The sequence below is a fragment of the Betta splendens genome, chromosome 1 (assembly GCF_900634795.4).
Source record: "Betta splendens chromosome 1, fBetSpl5.4, whole genome shotgun sequence".
NCBI classification, from domain to species: Eukaryota; Metazoa; Chordata; class Actinopteri; order Anabantiformes; family Osphronemidae; genus Betta; species Betta splendens.
The window spans coordinates 10450744-10469877 of record NC_040881.3 but is presented as its reverse complement, the minus strand read 5'-3'; the positions used below and the strand labels follow the sequence as shown (position 1 = coordinate 10469877).

Below are 19134 nucleotides of genomic sequence, written 5' to 3'. Positions count from 1 at the left end.
CACACACACACACACACACACACACACACACACACACACACACACACACACACACACACACACACACACACACACACACACACACACACACACACACAGAGATAAGACTGGTGGCTGATTCTTTAGTTCAAAGTTCTTTGATGGTAAACATGTCTGCTGTATGGTATTTGTCATTGATCGAGATCTCCAAACTACTACTAGACTACTAGTTTTTTACATTTCTAATTTCAGGACCATGTCTACAAGTATTACGCCTATTGTAGAATCAGTGAAGAGAAGTGCCACATTTTTACAGACAAACTGGTAGGGTAGGATGAGATAATTCACAATGTCCCAGGATGTAGCAGGGTGAATGAACAGTGACGCAGAGGGGACAGGATCTGACACTGCACGCCATCTACATGAGCGGAGACAGTGTGGCTGCCTGTAGTAGATGTGAGGTGTCTTGCTTAAGCTCTTTTATCCATCTATGTACATGTATGGGCACATGTGTTTACACAGTGAGTTGACCTGGAACTGCCCTATTCCTTAGACAGGAACACGTTGAACTGTACAGTTAGAGCAGGGAGGGTGATCCTACAGGGAAGACTTCAACTGTCAGAGCTATAGGACACACACAGACACACTTACACTCACTAAGTGAACAAGGCTGGTATAGACCTACAAGCTTTCCTACAGTTAGTGAGGAAAGCATGTGTATAACTCAGTAAATCTGTGGTGAGTTCATTCCAGTGTGCTCTGCTGAGTGTTTCTTATTAAACATTAACCATTACTGAACTGAATATTGCCTTATGATTTATTTTCCTGGACGAACTGTACAGTATTCTGTGGGGTGTGAGTTTGTACTGTAAATGGTAAACTCCCTGAGGCAGTAATCTCTGAACGATTATAGGTAAGTCTGTACAAGCAGCACACACCTGGATTTAGTCAGTTAAAAAACATTGTTCCGTGAACAGAGTCTCATCATAGACGCTTTATAGGGTTGAGACCTGGGCTTTAGTTGGGCCACTCCAGGACACAGCTGCATCCGGATACCACACCATTGTTGCCTTGGCTGTTTGGATTATTGTCATAGAGAAAGCTTAACTGTCAGCCTAAGCAGGCAAGATAGACAGGAGGAATAAATTGCATCTGGTTTTCTTCAAGGATTCCTGTGTTCTTCCCTTCCATTTATCCTTAACTTAACTGTCCCCTTGCTCCTGTTGCTGAAAAGCCTCTCAATTCTAAACTTATCACACAAAGTCACAAATATGTTATTTCTGAATCAAAACATTAATAGTTATAGCATTAAAAATTATGACCTAATGGAGAGAAAACGTAGGAACAATGCTCATTAAGTGTTCCACTGAGCAAATAGTCTATTCACAGGGACTAAGCAGGTTTTTACATTGTTATTGTGGGGCTTTGTGTCTTATTGCACAAAACAATGCATTAAATTTGCAATAGAGCAGCATTTGCAATAAGCTAATTTGCTAATACTACCTAATAGTTTCCTGCCTGACTGTATTCACTGTGAAACAGCCACTGATAAGTACTTACCGGAAAACTTCTACAAACAGGTTTTATCTGTGTTTTCTTTCTTACCACTGGTGTCTGTGTTCTTCTGAGGTGTAGCAACACGTAGGAAAATCTGCTGCCTCCAAGAGTGGCGGTGACTGCGAAGTGGACTTTCACCCACCTCACATGTAGGATTCGTCGTAGCGAGAGCCCCAACATCACTAGAAACACAGCAATGGCGACATGAACCAGCAGCTAGTGTATGTACCAACATGCAGAAATCTAAAACCGGGAATTCATGAGACAAAGAACTTGAATTATTTTTATGCTTGACGCACTAGAAGAGCACGGCTGCTTCATGCACGTGTGTGTACCTGTCTGACGGTTCAGGGGGGCAATCGTTTTCTTGGACAGGGGCCAGAAATGGAAATTTTAGAAAATTTGGAACAGAGGAGGAGGAGTGAAGACGAGCACGCAGACCACCGAGAGGACTGAGATGAGAGATCGATGTAAAAGACAAGAGGACGGTAAAAATGAAAAACAAAACTTTGGCCCCTTTCAGACAAAGATTTTCTTGATTATAAAAAAATGCTTCAACTCCACTGGTGTCAACACCTAAAGTTGGACCATGGCAGTGTTATTCAATGGACAACAAAGTTTACTGTTTCTTTGTTTGGATGGGGCTTTATATAATATAGTGAAAAGCAAGATAAAAAGAAAGATTAAAAAATGACAAGTGTGAAGAGAAAATGCTGCAAGAGTCTCACCTTCTTTTACTGAGACGGGCACCGGAAAAATTGGAGGATGGGGATGAAGGGCAGGAAGGAGGAGGAAAAAGGATGGAAGCAGCTGAAACATGTCTTAAAATCAAACAGAAGGAGAAACAAAAGAACAAGCAAGTCAGAGAAACTAAAGGGTAATGAAAATGTATAAAAACAAAAAGGGGAAAGGACAAAGGAAAGGTTTGTGGAGATTCAGGATAAGAGAGAGGTAGTGAAGTCAAGATTCTGGTAAAAACCTGTCATGTCCACCAGTATAAACCAGTGCATCCACACACTCCTTACTTGTTCTGGTGTGGAGTGTCGGTGCTGACGGAGTAGTGACGCATGAGCTTGGCCTTGGTAGCTGTGGCAGAGTCCTGTGGCGCGTGAGATGGTGTCTGTGGTGAGGTCTCGAGTGCTGAAGTGGTGGGCGAGTGGCTGAAAGTGTTGGCCCGTCGACGGAGGCCCGATGGCTGTGAATCTCCAGGCAACGACGACGAGGAAGGAGACAAGTGGAGAGTTGGGTCAAGGAGCTTCAGGTCTCCTGTTGAGTTGTGGCACCTGAGAGCGTGATGTTAAATCAATGGCATTTTAACTTTGACACTCACTATTTCACATTCATGTTCATGAACGATTCAAAATGACATGTGGCTGCTGTGACCTGAGATATGACTCGTGCGTTTACCTGAGTGGGCTGTTGGGTCTCAGCTGGGAGGGGGCAGACAAGTCATCTAAGCAGGGCGGGTCCTGGCTGCTGTTGACAGCACAGGTGGAAGAGGCGCTATCACAACTATTGTCCCTCTGAGCTCGGCTCCTGCTGCTCCCCTGCCAAGGACACATGGATATCCAGGTTAGGTACTGTACACTTTGTGTAAGCATAGACCCTACAACCAGTCTCATTCATTGAAAAAACAATATACATATCTATCTATCTATCTATCTATCTATCTATCTATCTATCTATCTATCTATCTATCTATGAACAGACCATTTGTACAAAAAATACCCAGCATTTTCATATGTTTCTACATCAAATACCTCTACAAACAATAAAAAACAAAACAATAGCATTATGTCACATAAGTACATGCTAACAAGGCAGGAAGAGCATTTGTTACCTTCCAAATACCCTCCAGGGACTCAGTGAGCGAGCGCTTGGCTCTGCTCTTGAACTGTTCAAGACGCTGCCGACTGCTGCTCTGCTGTTGCGCCTCCACTGGCGCTTGTGCTGCCTCCTCACCCACCTACATGCACACTGAGAGTGAATGGGTGCCACAGATATATCTGGGCAGCTGTCTTTTTTGGATCAGTTATTCCATTGTGGCACTTTTGGGAAAAAAAAACGTAGGCAATAGCCAAAAGAGTGTGATTAAAGCACCTGTTTGCTGTCAGCAGGCAGCGTATGCTGATGACTCTGCTGTCTTCCCTCATACAGACTTCTCAGCAAGGCCATCACCAGCTCATTCTCCTCCTGATCGCTCATCGGCCGAGCCCTCTGGGAGACAGGCACAAAAGGAGACAATCTGATAATGTGTATGAATGAATGAATTTAACTCATCCAAAAGTGCAGCTACTTGACAGAAAGCTCACTGATTTACACTGCATGACTATAATGGACGTACTAATTTAACTTATTGTGTGATTAATAAAACATAACAAAAGACTAAATGGCTGAAAAGCAGTTATCATGACAAGCATGGGGCTTATCGGCAGGAATAATTAATGTAGTGTTGCAGTTCAGCTTCGTTGCCAGCAGGTGTCAGACAAGTCACAGAGAAATAATGAGGGTATTTGCTCCAAGACCTTCATTATCATTAAGTCAAAGTGTACAAATAGTTTAACAGTTTCAGATCCTCAGATTAACTCGTAATAATAACTATTCAACAATTTTCCTTGATAGATGTAAATAAAACATCAAGAAAGCTAAATAACTACAAAGGCCAGATTGAGAAAAAGAATAAAAGAAATATGCCAGGAACATGCAAATTATGTGTCTCAGTGCCTCAATGTAAATCCTGCATACGCATCAATCTAATCCACAGTATGAGGTCACGGGGAACTAAGCTGAAATTGTAGACTGACTGGTTTGTTTCCTACTGCAGGTGCAGTCACCTCACCGGTAACTCAAAGAATCTGCACCTTTCCCCTCGGGGGCACAGACACGTTACCATAGTGTTTTCGAAGACTGAAGCTTGCTCCTGATTGTCTAGAGTGGCCAGATGTCTCTGAAGCTCCAGTTTGGTTTTAGAAGGGTGTTGACCTGAAAAACATGGCGAAGCAGTTTAGGAATAGTGAAGACAGAGTTCATATATAGCAGACACATTTGCACACGCACTGGCTACATGCATTAATATGACATGTCTGTGTCTATAGAAAACACCCACAAAATTAAAATACATAAGCTTACAATGACTCATGATATGAGTAGGTTTCAGAAAATGAAAGATATGAAACCCCCAACCCCCTTTGAGGTTCTGTCTAGGAAGAGGGTCCTACTGCACCTTCTATCCTCTCACACAGCCTGTGGAGCTCCTGCATGGGGCAGCTGTCACACTGCTGGCTCTGGGTCTTTGCATTCTGTTGTAGGGCTGCCACTGAGAACGCCTGCTTTAAAGTCAGCATGATCTCATCAACCTACAAAAAAAATATTACGGTATATACATTTTATTTGTCTTTTACTTTGGAACATGTGTGTGTGCTCTGCAATTCTGTATTCACACCTGCTTCTCTCTAATTGTATTACAGTGCAACATTATCAGGCTCATATAGAACAGTACATCCACTAATGACCATGAATTCTTATCTGACTGACAGTCCATTTGCCTCGTGTCAGCACAGGCACGACATGACTCAGTGGAGCACAGATGAACTGAGTCATACTGTATGTGGAGCCAGTGCATAAGAGCTGAATTTAATATTTTGTCACAAATATCAGCTTCATGCATTGTGGGACTGGAACTGATTGCCAACGTTCCAAAGTTAAACTGAGTGGGAGACGCTGATATGGAAATAAAACGAAATTATTTGCATGAACACTTAACACCCAACTAAGCAGCGAATTCACAAATGTATCAGCCTACTAAACATGAGTGAATGAACAGCAGCCTGCCTACTTCTGTGTACTACTGTGTATTGCTAACACTCACAAGGGACTCGTCTGTGCACTGGAAGACATAGCAGACAAAATGGCAGCTGCCCCCTTCAACGGTCTCTCTGCAAATGAAGCCAAAGTGATCCACGTGCCGAATGCCCTACAAAAACGGAACAATGACTTTGGAATTCACACATATTCTCTGACTGTATAGACAGTATGTGGAAACCCAGTGCTTCATACCTGTGAGCAGAAGGAGATTTCTCTGAAACTCTTCTCTATGACGACTTTCTTAGTGTCTGGACTCACCAAGAAGATCTGAGATCTGCCCACCTAAAGCACAAAGTGAACAGACCATTTCACAGGGGTGGACGTAACAAATACAGTTGTTACTGTACTGAGATAGTAAGATGGAAGTCTTTTACAAATTTAATAGTTTTCACTTCTGTGTAAAAGAAAAAAAGCCGCCAACTAAAAATAGCAAGTCAGTTGCTGATTCCATTCCAAGGGGTTAAGATCAAATTCCACAAACATGAACTGATGTAAGCCCTTATGCAGCCTGATGACCTTCACAGGATGTAAGCCAGCTTTCACAAAATGACAGCTGGGTCTTTTATAATTGATTTACTGCAGATAAGACAGTTTAAAAAGGTGCTTTGATGTGGTTACTAGTAAAAGGAGGCATTTTATTATTATATGCCTTTGTGGTTTGTGCTGTAGTTGAAAGAGGAATAATAAGGCTCACAGAGCTAAATCCAAGCTTCTCACACTGAAATACCTGTGCTTTTACATTTGACATGCAGTGGTATGACTGACAGCCAGAAACCCTGTGTCAATCAACTTGTTACAAAATGTTACTATAAAGTTTTATCAAACCGAATATAGTTTTATGTTTCTAAAGGCCAAAGCTGTTAAATAAATAGTTCCACTACCTCTGTTCTCAAAGTGGCTCCAGGTGTGTCCCTGAGTAAGACGCTTCTCACTAGCTCCCCGGGCGTTGCATGGCAGCCCACTGCTCCCCCAGGGGAAGGGTTAAATGCAGGGGACCAATTTCATGTTACGTTGTGAGATGTGATAAGGTAACACCTTTCGGCTTATCCCGTCAGGGGTCGCCACAGCGAATGACTCGCATGGGCGATTTGGCAAGTTTTTACTTGCTTTACTTGCTCTTCCTGACGCAACAACTCACTGAGGGGATTGAACCCGCAACCTGGACGACAGGAGCGCGACGTGCTAACCACTGTTAGCGCTGTAATACGTGATAATGACCATTAAAGGGTTATTTTCTTAAAAAGTAGCAATAAATGTTAGAGAAGTTCTGCTTTGGGAATTATCCCAAGTCACATCATCAGCAGGAATGAGTCACTCCAACTCCTGAACCTCAAGATGGGGCTCAGTGGTTTATAGTAAGTGAGTGATCTCATATCTGTTAAATCCCAAGACTTCGGTGGCTGTGAACACAGCTCTCCTCCTCTCAACAAGTTCCCCTTCTTCTGCTGTATCAACTTTAAAATCGCATGATCGGACAGAACTCTCACACGGGAAAGGAGGGGGATTTTATGTCTTTGCACAACTGAGAAAATAGAACAGTGTCACCAGGATGAGGTAACTGACGGCTGTCCATGGAAGACACAGGATGTATAATCAGTGTCAATAAAATGTCTGCTGTATCTGCTGAGGGGAACAGCTACAGACATGGGTCATTCCTGTGACAGTGGTCACCACTTCCTGTCTGGATGACAAACAGGAAAGGTCCTGTTGGCAGGGGGGTTGCCAAGGTCAAGTAAAGTTTAAAAGGGGGAATTTGACAAAGCTCATTTTGAACAGCAGTCAGCATTTGGTCCTGCTGAGTCATTAATAGGTGCATATTTTGTTCCCTTGCTGCTGAATGACTGTGCCTGAGGCTGCTCTACAGAGTGCTCCTCTCATTCACCGCACAGACATGTGAGAAATCTATTGTGTGCAACAAATCATGCTACAGAATCCAGATTTGTAACATTTTCTGCAAGGGAGGTAAATTATGAAAAGAATTATGTGGATCTGGTTTTAGTTGGCGGAGGACGCTGGAGAGGTTGAACGTGACGTCGTGGCTACCGTAAACAGCATGGTCCTGTTCTCCTGCAGGCTGGTGGGCTGCACGTCCGCAGGGCGGGCAAGCGCATCAGTTGTGTTGGCGTGGGAAATCTCTGGGGACAGTCCGTTCTCGTCCAGGGCCTGCAGACACGGGAAGCTGGGGTCCCTCTGGAACAAGACAGGGCGCTTCCCAGCGATGGGACTTCCTGTGGCGCTGTAACCAGCAGCACCACCCCCGAGTCCGTTGGTTTGGAAGGTTAACGCCCTCCTTAGGCCGCCCATCAATCGCCCCCCTCCTTTATCGGTCGTCGCCGAGCCGTGCAACTGGCTGAACTTCTCTATGCACTCGTCAATGAGCGCAGGCGGCGCTTTCTTGTCCGCAACGCTCACGCGCCCGCAAAACAGAACCTCGAACTTTTTGGCAAAGGCCGTTGGAGACACGGCGGCGGTGGGCGCCGCGGAGGAGGTCGCCGTGGACGCCGACGGCAAACATGTTTCAGAGGAATCTCCGCCACCGGCGGCGGTTGTGTTGGGAATGGGGGTGATGTCATTGCTGCGTGCGGAGCTTTTGCCGGCCTGCCTCAAAGTACTGATGATCTCGGGGACCTGGAGAGGAGGCGATAAGAACAAGCAGTTAATTCAAGTGGCCCACATACGGTACAGTTATACACAGTTACGGACTAAGGGCTTTGTTGCTGTAACTCTTTAGCTTCCAAGTAGTACTAAGTAAAACGAGTAGTAAGTTGAAAAAAACTCAATAGAACATAGAATATCTGGTTCACGGCACAGTTACAGACCAGTGCATGTGCTCAGGAAATGCTTGTTAACAAAAAAAATAAAAAAAAATTTTTTTAAAAAAATGTTTTGTTATTTTTCTTCCACCACCTTCTAATAATTTTAATTCATCATACTTAATTTATTTGGTGTATATATACACTATATATTTGGTGATGTCCTAAGTTTAAAGCCAACCTTAAAATAAAGGCCTCTTCAGTTATTCACTGAACCCTGGTTGACCGTGCTCCTCATATCTTAAAGGCATTAGGACATATTCAGAAGGAGGAATAACTGAAACAAAAAATTCACTATTATATGAAAATGGAAATTTTCCTCAGAGCGCAGACGCCACACCTCGCTATGAGCTAACCTGCCATATGGTGCAATGTGCGTTACTGTTTCTTGAACAGAGCAGACCTTGTCGTGTCTTCCTGTTTTCACAAAGAAGCCAAACTGGGACCTTTAGTGTCAAAGCAGGCTTTGTCCTCCTTTTATTTGACTCCCTTCTTTCCTTTCCTCCTGACTACTTCTTTCTTTTTACTTTCCCCATATAAATTTTAGCTACAGTACTGCAGGCATTTTTATATTGTGGCTGTGTAACTAAGATGGGATTACTGACCAGTGTCATTATTTGTAATGTGTATTTGGCCTTTTTTACAAGGACTTTCATTCACTTTATTTGTATTTCTAGTCAGACTGCTTCTAGCTTTGCCTGGTCTCTCCAGCAAGACCTGAGGAAAATATCATAATTATATAATAGATGTAATCTAAAGCATTCACCCTCCACTTTTCTGACAAGTGCAGAAGAAGAACAACAAATAGATTTTATTTGAGATATAGCTTTTTTTCTCTCTGTGTCTAAACTTGCTTGTCAGTTATGTGAGTTTTCATGGACTCGTACAATAATTCCATACATGTTTGTATTTTGGGGATTCATTATTCTGTGATGCTCGTGTCCTGCTACTATCTCCCACCTGGGCTGGCCTGCTGATAAGTGGACAGAGAGTGAGAGAGGACAGACTAGAACAAATGAAGCGTATCTAGGGCTCTCGCTCACTCAAAAATCCTTTTCTGTAAGCACTCTTTCCATGACTAACACAGAAGCTTTCCACCACCGTTAACAGAGTGTGCCAGGTTTAAACACAGACACTACCAAGAGCAGATAGAAGCAGAATGGTTCCAATAATAAAAAAAGGGGGTCTGGAAGCACTTAGAGAAACAGGTTTGGGGCAAAGGGCCAACAGTCTATAAGCAATTATAAAAGTCACACTTCTGTGTATGACACTGCACAATTAAGGGAACAGTTCAACACGTTTGGTCTCAAACCACCAGCAGTAATACTTTTATTATCCATCCATCCATATGCGAGCGTATGAGTTCTAGTGATAGTCAGTGTGAAAGGAATTTAACAACAAGCAAAAGACATTTAAACCACCACAAAATGTGTGAATACGTAAAGCTATAAAAATGTATTAGCTCACATCTCACTGAGATGGGCTTTGGACAGACAGTCCATATCACTGTGGTCTGTTAGACTAGCTTGGTTTGATGACTAAACACATTCCCGGGTTGACAGCTACAACAGGGACACTGCGCTGTTGAATTGTATCTTTCTGCTGCGACATAATGACACTAGCAAAAGAGCAGTATACACAGAAAGCAGCAGAATGATACTGTAGTATTACTATTATGGCTCTGTGTCCCTGAAGCACTGCTCATTCTGGTAAGAGGGATGACAGTGGCACAGGCAGTGTCTTACAAATAAAAGAAGAAAAAAATACATGTTCTATTTTTTGTCTTTACTCTGACACACGTTTGTCTCCATAAATTCAACCTTTCCCAGGCTCCGATCTACAACTTCCTCTATGTCAACATAAATACCTACAGAGAAAAACTAAAAAAAGAACCTGTGGCACAAACAGCAGGTCAAAGTAGGAAGTAGGAATCAGGGTGAGCTTTTTCCTATAACAACGGCAGCAGCAGCGGCGGTAACAACATCATCATGTGATTCGAAGTGAACAATAATCTACACATGTGAACATGTTTTCGGGGATACGGTGCTGGCAACGCACCAAACTGGTGAACAAAAAGGAGGAAGTGGACAAACTAAACAGAGGCTCGACGGCGGCTGAGTCACAAGTCTGTGAAGTCATAAAGGAGAGATGCCTGAGCAGCTGCTTAACCTGCACTCGTACTGTAAATAGAGCGCTCCTGCCGTGTCTTGCCTTGGTATGGGGTTCACCCACTTGTATTCATTTATCAAAACACTTGTGTTGTGTTCCTCCTCAGCTGCGTGCTGCTCTAGATCAGTGTCAGCTAAATGGGAGCTTTTCTGCACTACGTCGCTTCTTTTGCAGCTACAGTCCTGTTTTATTCTTCTACAGTACAGTGCAGCACAAAAACACGAGTTTTTATATTGTACTCTATCGTCATTTTATAGGCTTTTTCGTACAAAACAGAAATGTAGTAAATGATGGATTGTAAAAACAATAAATTACTGCTGGAATTGCAGTGGGAGCTCTACTAATCAACCTGCATGTCTCTACAGAGTCATGTTTTGTGGCTTACACAGACTCCACCAGCAACCAAAATACTTTTATTTAATCTGTTTACTACTAAACAACTCATCATTACTACTAAAACAAATATTTAACAAAGTTATATATCTGCTTCAAGGCTGCAGAAAAATCTAATATATGCATGACACTCAATGAGAGACGCTAGAAGAGGAACCAATACGGGTGACTGAAATCATGCAAACAATGTTTAGGCCACAAATGGTAAAAACACATAACAAGAATGACGCAGAACCAAACAGTCACAGTTCATAGTTTGTTTCACATATAGACGGCAACGAGTCAAATCATTCCACATTGTGAGACATCCATATATGGTAATGCACTTTAGGTTAACTTGAATGAAAATGAAAACAATAAGTAAACGCAAGAGACAAGGGACAAAAAAAAACCAAATAAAATGCTTGTGCAAGGTAATTAAGGGTTTGCTCAGTTCCAACATGCATTTGAATCGTGCATATTTGACCTCCGTGAAGACATGCTGTGGTGACATGTACCTACATGTGACAGAAACACGCTTCTTATCCTTCCTCTGCAGTGTTTTCAATACTTAGATGCCATAGTAAAACTCTGGGCACTGGAGTTTTTCAAGACTTTAAAAAGATTAACGTAGTTTACTCTTGTCGTGCTTCATAAACAGCACGCGGGGACCACAAGGCCGTAACTGTCTGGTGGTGGAAATATAGCTTAGAAGTGTAAATAAAAGTACCAGTTTTGCAAAGAAACATGCTATAAACCACCTGTTGCCTACAGACTCTGAGAAGCCTTCTATGGCTGCAGCTATTGGGATCGGAATGCATGCGGAGCGTTTGCCACTCCTCGCAATAACCATGGATTTACCCTTAGTCCAGTGGATCCCTGGGTCACATAAAGGTTGGGAGATGATTAATGCCAGAAAAAATATTTGAAAAGACCTAATGGAAAAATATATTCTACAGGATTTATGTACCTGCATATCTACTTTTTAATTATTGTTGAGTTGATTGTTTTTTATTGTTGTTGATTGTTTAATTATTGTTAGAGCCTATCCCAGCTGTCATTTGGCCGGGAGGTGGTGCACGCCCACGACAGGTCACTAGTGCATCACAGGGTCATTCACTCACTCACTCACTCTTAACTAACTGGATGCCTCTGTGCTATGCTTTAAACATACATACAGAGTCAGACACAATCCAATTTCCATCTTTCCCCCTCTCGCTGCGTCATTAATCACTGTTTCACCCAGTGATTCACTGTTTCTTTTTCCCCTATCAGACACCTCTCTAAACACTATGGTTCCCACCCTTCAGCTTCTAGTGTCCACTTGATTTAAATCATGTTGGCAGGAGAAAGGAGTCTGCAATCTGTCCGCTAGCAACAGTCCTCTCTCTGTCTTGCCCACCACTTCCGTATACAGTACCCCTCCCTCCCTCCCACCCCATTTCCCCTACTTGACTACCTGAAACACTTAAACTAACAGATACAGTAAATGTAGTCATTCCATGTGTCTTTCCTATCACTTCATTTTTCCTTTGTGTCCTTGTGCCATTAAAAGACACAGAAAAGCTGTATTTGCTTGCTTTGCTGCATCCTGATCCACCAAGTCTCACTCCCTCTGCTTTTTTTAGTTGATAACAACTCATGTAATGATGTTATCAGTCTTGTTTACTTCATCAGTGACTCCAAGACCACATTCATGATGCGAGATGCTTGACTGCAATGATTCATTTTAACAGTCAACCAATCACACACATACCAAATGTGGCTCCAGTGCTGCACTTAACTAACTCAAATACAATTACAAATGCATAGTACATCCTCATCAGACGTCACCCACATTGATTCTTTCAATAATTAACATTTGACCTCCATTCTTACAATGTTCTTCCTTACAAGGCCAAAATGTTTCATCTGGAGTAAGGAACTGAAAAAAGTTAAGGGGGAGTTCAGAGGATTTGCTCTTCAGAGCTATACAAACACAGCTCACAGCATCTTGTTCAGTGAAATGTTTACATGAGGCTGATGTCTAACAGGAAGGCAGCTGAACAGGCTGTGAACCACAGACTTGGCCTCTTACAGAGGAACAAAGCTGCACAAGTATAATATATTTCACCAAGCTAGAAGTAAATAGAGCTACTGTAGTGCTGCCCTTGAAAAGACGGAAGTTACAAAAGAGCCAACAGCAAAAGAGAAGCTGCAATTCAGTGCAAAAAACACACTTCTCACTGTCAGAGAAGAAAAAAAAGAAAAAAGGTCAGTGCATGAAAATATTACAGTGTAGTGAGGCTGGTTAAAAGGTTAAAGCATGTCTTATATGAATCTGTCCTACTCAGCATCTTTCTCTGCTCTTTGCTCTTTGTGAGGTTTCCCTCACAAATATAAGAAATAAGTAGTTACATATGTCATGAAATATTACCATTTTGTATAAAAGTCAGAAACCTCAACGCATGTTACAAAAAAGCCCAGTGACACATCAAGCAAGCCTTGAAAACAACAAGCCAACTAAAAGTCTGCACTTCCCATGATCATGTGTTTGAGTTGGTGCCTTGAGGAGCATAGACAGAGTCCAAAGAAGTTTAAAGTTCCGGACAGAACAGAATGGACGCACCATTAACACAAAGCAGCACAAAATGAGAACATGTGAAAGAGCTGGGGACAGTTTTAAAGCAGGAAGTGTCACTAGGTGATTAGGAACGGTGAGCCTGAAGAGTCCAAGTCACTGACCTCACTCCATCGGGATTAAGGAGCCCCTTCACAGCACAAAGGCAAGCGAGGCAGAGATTACTCATTCATTGAACGGTGATAACAGAAACAGTGTTGTCCACAGGCTGAGGCAAACTCAGCTAAGAATAAAGTAGGTCAGCAAGTTCACAGATAATCTCAATGTCCTCATCTAAAAGGGGCCAGAAGTGTCTGTAAAGTGTTATGCAGAAGACAGGCCACAGACGCACTGCTTAGGAACCTGACAGTAAACACAGTGATGATGGACAGTTATATAGAGGCAGGAAAGTGACTTCACTGGCTTGTTTTTGCTACGGTGTGAGCACTGTGTCACATGCAAAGGGGAGGGAAATCACATAAACTGAGAGAGAGGGAGTAAAAAGCACGTGAGACCAAGGAATAATAAGACAGAAAAATCCAAGCACTGCATTCTCCAATGGACCATTTGAATAATTATTAACTCTAAATCACTTGTCGAAGTATGCGTTTATGAAGTATGCTGACTTTGGTGCTTTCCAGACTGAGGCAGATGGGAGTTGTTTCATTGGACAAGGTCTAATGTCAGCTCCTTAAACACGGTAGTCAGGAGATGGCCAAGAATTCGGTGAGTAATACCGATTAGCAGACAAACAACCTGTTAGTTCTTTATCACAAATCCACAGAATGATAGATAGGACGTTGGAAATCAGCTTTATCTCCAAGTCAGTCCAAGTGGTCAATCTACTGTAAGCCTTGGTTTCAGAGGCCACATACCTGAACCCAGCTACTGTATCAGACCAGAGTCTGCGTAGGAGCCTGATACAGACCGTGACTAACACAGCGTACCAAACTCCTGCCTCGCGTTCTGGGAGTGAAATCCTGGCATAAGCCTCCGAAGGTGATCTTACCATGACTCACTCACTCAGTACATTTGGCTTGTGTTTAAAGGCGCTTAGCACACACATTTTTCGTGCACTTAGCTTTACAATGAGAACTGTCAGTAACTGATGGCAACAAGGTGATCAAGGAAGGAACGTTCCAACAAGGAACACGTGACAACGTCTTACTTGCTTTTCTAATCAATATAATAATTAAAAGTAAAAAAAAAAACGAAATACCACATTCTCTTTGATGGTAATGATGTGACAACCTGAACCACATTCACTGTGCTCTGCAGTTCATGCTCATGAACTTTCTCTATAGAGTAGGTGACTTACTGTAATGCAAGACTGGATTAAAAGAGACTGATAGAGCTGAAATCTCAATTAAACTACAGAAAATTAACCACCAGTTACAGTAATCACAAAAGATGTTCAACCAAAAATAGAAAATAAAATGCCTTCACACCCTCAAACCGCTCTTCCTGTCACTGAATGTCTTGGGACACTTCTGAAGACAACATTTTAGATTTGAATTAGGAAAATAATCCGTGGTTTAATCAATGTAAAACAATTACAACACTACAGCTCCGGCACCGGTGCAAAGCTTTTCAGCAGCTTCCTTGGGCCCAAACCAGCACAAATTCAGTCAACGTTTCCACAATGAAACGTGTTGATCCTGATGTTTAGATTAGAGACTCATTCGTGATGTTGGATCTAGTATTTGTATAAACCAATTCAATTCAAGCTAATCATAGAACATATTATCTCAATACATATAAATGATTTTTGTACACTTTGCCTGACAGTTGAATGCAATAATCTAAACCCCGATATTTCCAAGTACTTCAGCACCTTTAACGCTATGATACCTGACGTCAGGTCCACTTTAACACACAACAGTAACTTCTAAAAGTTTTACTGTAAGATACAAACATTGACAACAAAGGGGTCACAGAGAACCCAATAACGACACGTACGTTACAGCTCATGTAACTTGTGGATTTCGCTAACAGTATGCTAATCGCGCTAGCGTTCCAGCTCGGTGAACGCTAGCTAACTGTCCTCTTAGCAAACTGCACAACAGCGATCCGACGCAACTTACATCTTTCTGGTCTTGTTTGAGGTTGAACAGGTTGAGTCGCTGGAGTCGCGCTTTCATCCCATCCGCCATAAACTGCACCAAAGCGGGATTTGTGTGGCTACTTCCCCGAAACTTGCGTGTGACAGTGTGGGAAACTTGCGTCTCATCTCATTGGAAAGTTGGTTTTGCTCCCCGAAGCCGAAGGTTCCTGCGGTTTGGCGGCAAGTTGCCCGCCGTCAGACCACAGCAGGTCAAGAAGGGGCATTTCAAAATAAGAGCAGCCCCCACACCGACTACAGACTCCCTTACGCTACACGCGTTCTGCGATTTTGTTTTGAAGGACACCCAAACACTTTCCGTGTTTACGCCAGCTGACTGCGGCTAGCTTAACTCGGCTAAATCCGCCAATGCGATGAGGGATTTGGGCGGAGACGGTTCCTGTCCCGGGGAAGTCAAACTTTAGGCGGTAGACTTGAGGCTGGTTGTCGCTTCCCCGTTACACGATCTCCGCTGATACGACCAAGCAGAAACGGTATTTCCTGTCTGCAGACGGAGCAAAGCAGACACGAAGGCCCCGGGGATTACAACCGGACAGAGCCTGGTCCTGCCTGGGTCTTATGGGTTATTACTTTATTAATTGAACTTTTGCCTTCAAGTTAATGTGCTTCATGTCTAATTTCTAATGAAACAGTAGGAAATGTAATAATAACAATAATAAACACACTGCCCAAAAGGCAAATAGGGGAAAAAATGTTAATCAGTCAATTGTTAACTAATAAAAAAAATAATCATGTTAAATAACTCTCTTTTTTTTACTAGAACAATATTTAATACTAAAGAAGCCTTCATGGTCAAGCTGAATAGGAAAATACCAGCAACCGAATAACAACCACTATGAGAAACACACAAACACACAGAAAACGCTCCAGTGAACTTTGTAACACTTCAGTGGTGACACCCAGTGGTTGCTGGTTAACAGAAGCAGCCGGGGGAAACCCAGACGCACTGAGGGTTTCCGTCAGCTGCTGTAGAAGTCATTGTTTTGTCATTCTTTGCAGAGCTTAAGGAGCTCTTCTGCAGAGCTTAAAATAGTCACTAAATAAAGTTTTTATGATTATAAATGGTTTGAATGATCTAATCCAAACAACCATCTCAGTCTTCTACCATGTTTGGACAAAAGCTATTGTATATTCATAGCAGAGCTGAAGTCCTGTAACCCTGCTGAATCTGAGCCAGTGAACAAACACACCTTCCTCTGCTCCTCATGAGAGTGACAGTAATTACAAATGCACGATGTGACTTGAGGTGCAAGTAAGAATTTCTTGAAATCAAAATGGAATAGTTCTGATTGTGTGTAGCTTAGGTTATGAGGAACGGAGCTGGATTCCCATTCCAACTTGTCCTGAGAAACATGAGGTTGAAAGTAGCTAAAGAAAAGACAGCTGATAAACCAAATCTGTGTCAACCACAGGGTAAGTATTCAAAGGCCAACGGAGCCGCTAGAGGATCATGCTCACAATTCACACGTGTGAAATCCCACTTTGACAGAGCAGGAGCAACAGGTGGCCGGCTTGACATCATCATCGACACAGTTCAGTTTAGCAGGAACAACAAGCACACACACACACACGCACGCATGCACGCAAACTCCACAGCAAAGACATCACAGCAGGCACCGGGCTGGCGGAAGTGGTCTCCATGGTAACATGGTTTTACATCCTGTGTGGCTGATGTAAAGGTTCCTTTATCTTAAACCAATAAAATAACAGCAAGACACAGAGCGTGATAAGCAAAGCACAGCTGACACCACATACTGTAGATGCACTGTGTACACAGAGAGCTACTTGCGATGCAACTGTTCACATTAAAGTGTAGTATTCTATTCCATGTATTCTGCCTTGCTGCTATTAATCTCTCACTAACATCCATTCCATCTTCTCTTTATCTCTTAATTTGGGGGATTCATTTAAGGCTTTGGAACGTTTCATATCCTTTTGGCTGAGTCTGACACCAGCTGCAGCTTTATGGTGCACATAGAGGCTGTTGGCAAAGCACAAAATGTGGATTTCATGTTTACTTATCCGCACCTGGGATGTTGAATGGACTAGAACTTTAAAGCTGACAAACGTACCCATTCTCACAATAAACTCCTCTTAACATGAACGAGCACCCACCTTGGTGCTGTCCTGGCACTGGAAGACGTAGCAGGTGCAGTCTGCAGCGTCCCTGACCATGCAGCCGAAGCTGCTGGGCTCCCTGCTGTTGTGGATCAGCTTAGTCACCTGGTGGGCACGACATTCAAACAGCACCGTGTGCGTCAGGGGGTCCCACACGATCCCCTGCCCCACGAAGGCCACGCAGCGCACCCGCGACGCCGTCGCACACAGAAACACGCTCTGCCGCGACGTCGGCGGCGCCGGCCGCCTGCCTCCGCGGGCGCCGCTCGGTTCCTCCCCCGCGGGCCGGGACCGGCTGATCTCTGCCACGACCCAGGGCAGCATGGCCATGGTGGTGAGGCGGTGGACCGGCAGAGAGCCGATCAGCGTCAGCTTGTACCGCAGCTCCTCCTCCTCCTCCTCCTCCTCCTCCTCTCCTTCGTCTTCTGCAATTTGTGCCCAAGTGGCAGTTCTCCTCCAGCGGGTGAGTTCGTGGGGAGACTGTGAGGAATCGGCAAGATGAGAGAACGATGGACACGAGCGGTGGTTGGAAGTGAGACTGGAACGGGCCTTTCCAGAACTTCCTGGCCCGCGGGGCTCAACTCTTGTGGGCTTCGCTTCAAAATACAGTCCCTCCATGACTCGTGTGGGCCGAGGCAGCTGTGCTTCACCTGAAAGACATCAGTGTGTGGACAGAGGTCTTTAAAGCCGGATCACTGTTTCCACTGTTATGAATCAGCTGAGGCTCCCAGTGTGGCGAGCGGAGGGTCGTTTGGAGGGTACCACCACCTGGTGTTTACGCCAGAAACACGTGGCTTCACTGCTGACCCAGGGTCCTACAGCCTCAAGGACACAGACGCAAACTGCATTTAAACAACAGCGAATTAAGTTTCCAGTCGGCGTCACAGTGAGCAGAAGGACGCATATTCAATTCACAAAAACATAGCTGACATCATACGTTTATGTTTCAATGTAAAACCAGGAAGATTTAGCATCGAGGATGGAAAAGGCGATCACGTCTTAGAACCAAGGACAGGTCCAACACGGTTGTGCGCGTGCCCCCGGTTCGACCTTGCTCCTGTACATAAATACACCCTGAACTTTAATGGGGCAGCGCGGATTCTACTGCTGCAGGTCGGTTTCCTGCAGTTGATCAACAATCGGAAGTGACAGATTTAACTCCAGACGAGCGCAGATTTACAAGCTAACTTTAACCGATTTTTGTTTACACTTTTACGCACAGCGCTCGCACTGAAGGCGGACGTGGCTGATGTGCCCTAACCTCTTAGTGGACAATATTAAAACATAACGAACTTGCCGTTATTCCAGCTGCTCCTCGCGCCGGCGCACGCTTCTCACCAGCTTCCTCCTTAGTCCCGTCCGGAATCAGCGAGCGACGGGAGGCTGCGGTGTTTCTCTGAGCACGCAGTCCTCGATCTCTCTAGTTCGGGTTAAATATAGAAGGGTGGACGCAGCCTTCCGCCCTCCTCACTCCGACGGGGTATGACGAGAGCATGCTGAATGCATGCGTGCTGCCAGAGGATGCAGGGGGAACGTGCCAA

General features: G+C 43.8%; 1 protein-coding gene across 5 annotated transcripts in view; it reads right to left on the bottom strand.

Moving 5' to 3' along the window:
* Positions 1 to 19060, bottom strand: part of tbc1d1 (TBC1 (tre-2/USP6, BUB2, cdc16) domain family, member 1) — a 31779-nt gene extending 12719 nt beyond the window's left edge. Inside the window, exons 1-14 of one of the 5 annotated variants that reach the window (XM_029156793.3) lie at positions 18891 to 19060; positions 17591 to 18243; positions 7444 to 8028; positions 5593 to 5682; positions 5405 to 5509; positions 4760 to 4892; positions 4427 to 4518; positions 3637 to 3753; positions 3377 to 3502; positions 2944 to 3083; positions 2562 to 2819; positions 2265 to 2357; positions 1872 to 1988; positions 1585 to 1718 (exon numbers count right to left, since the gene is read on the bottom strand). In XM_029156793.3, the coding sequence (XP_029012626.1) occupies positions 1585 to 1718; positions 1872 to 1988; positions 2265 to 2357; positions 2562 to 2819; positions 2944 to 3083; positions 3377 to 3502; positions 3637 to 3753; positions 4427 to 4518; positions 4760 to 4892; positions 5405 to 5509; positions 5593 to 5682; positions 7444 to 8028; positions 17591 to 18211 (2611 nt within the window). In that variant the 5' untranslated portion in view covers positions 18212 to 18243; positions 18891 to 19060. Of the gene's footprint in view, positions 1 to 1584; positions 1719 to 1871; positions 1989 to 2264; positions 2358 to 2561; positions 2820 to 2943; positions 3084 to 3376; positions 3503 to 3636; positions 3754 to 4426; positions 4519 to 4759; positions 4893 to 5404; positions 5510 to 5592; positions 5683 to 7443; positions 8029 to 15437; positions 15816 to 17590; positions 18244 to 18886 lie in introns of those variants that run through there. The other 4 variants (XM_055507159.1, XM_029164360.3, XM_029138764.3 and 1 more) reach the window with 4 other exon arrangements.
* Positions 19061 to 19134: the final 74 nt, after the last annotated feature.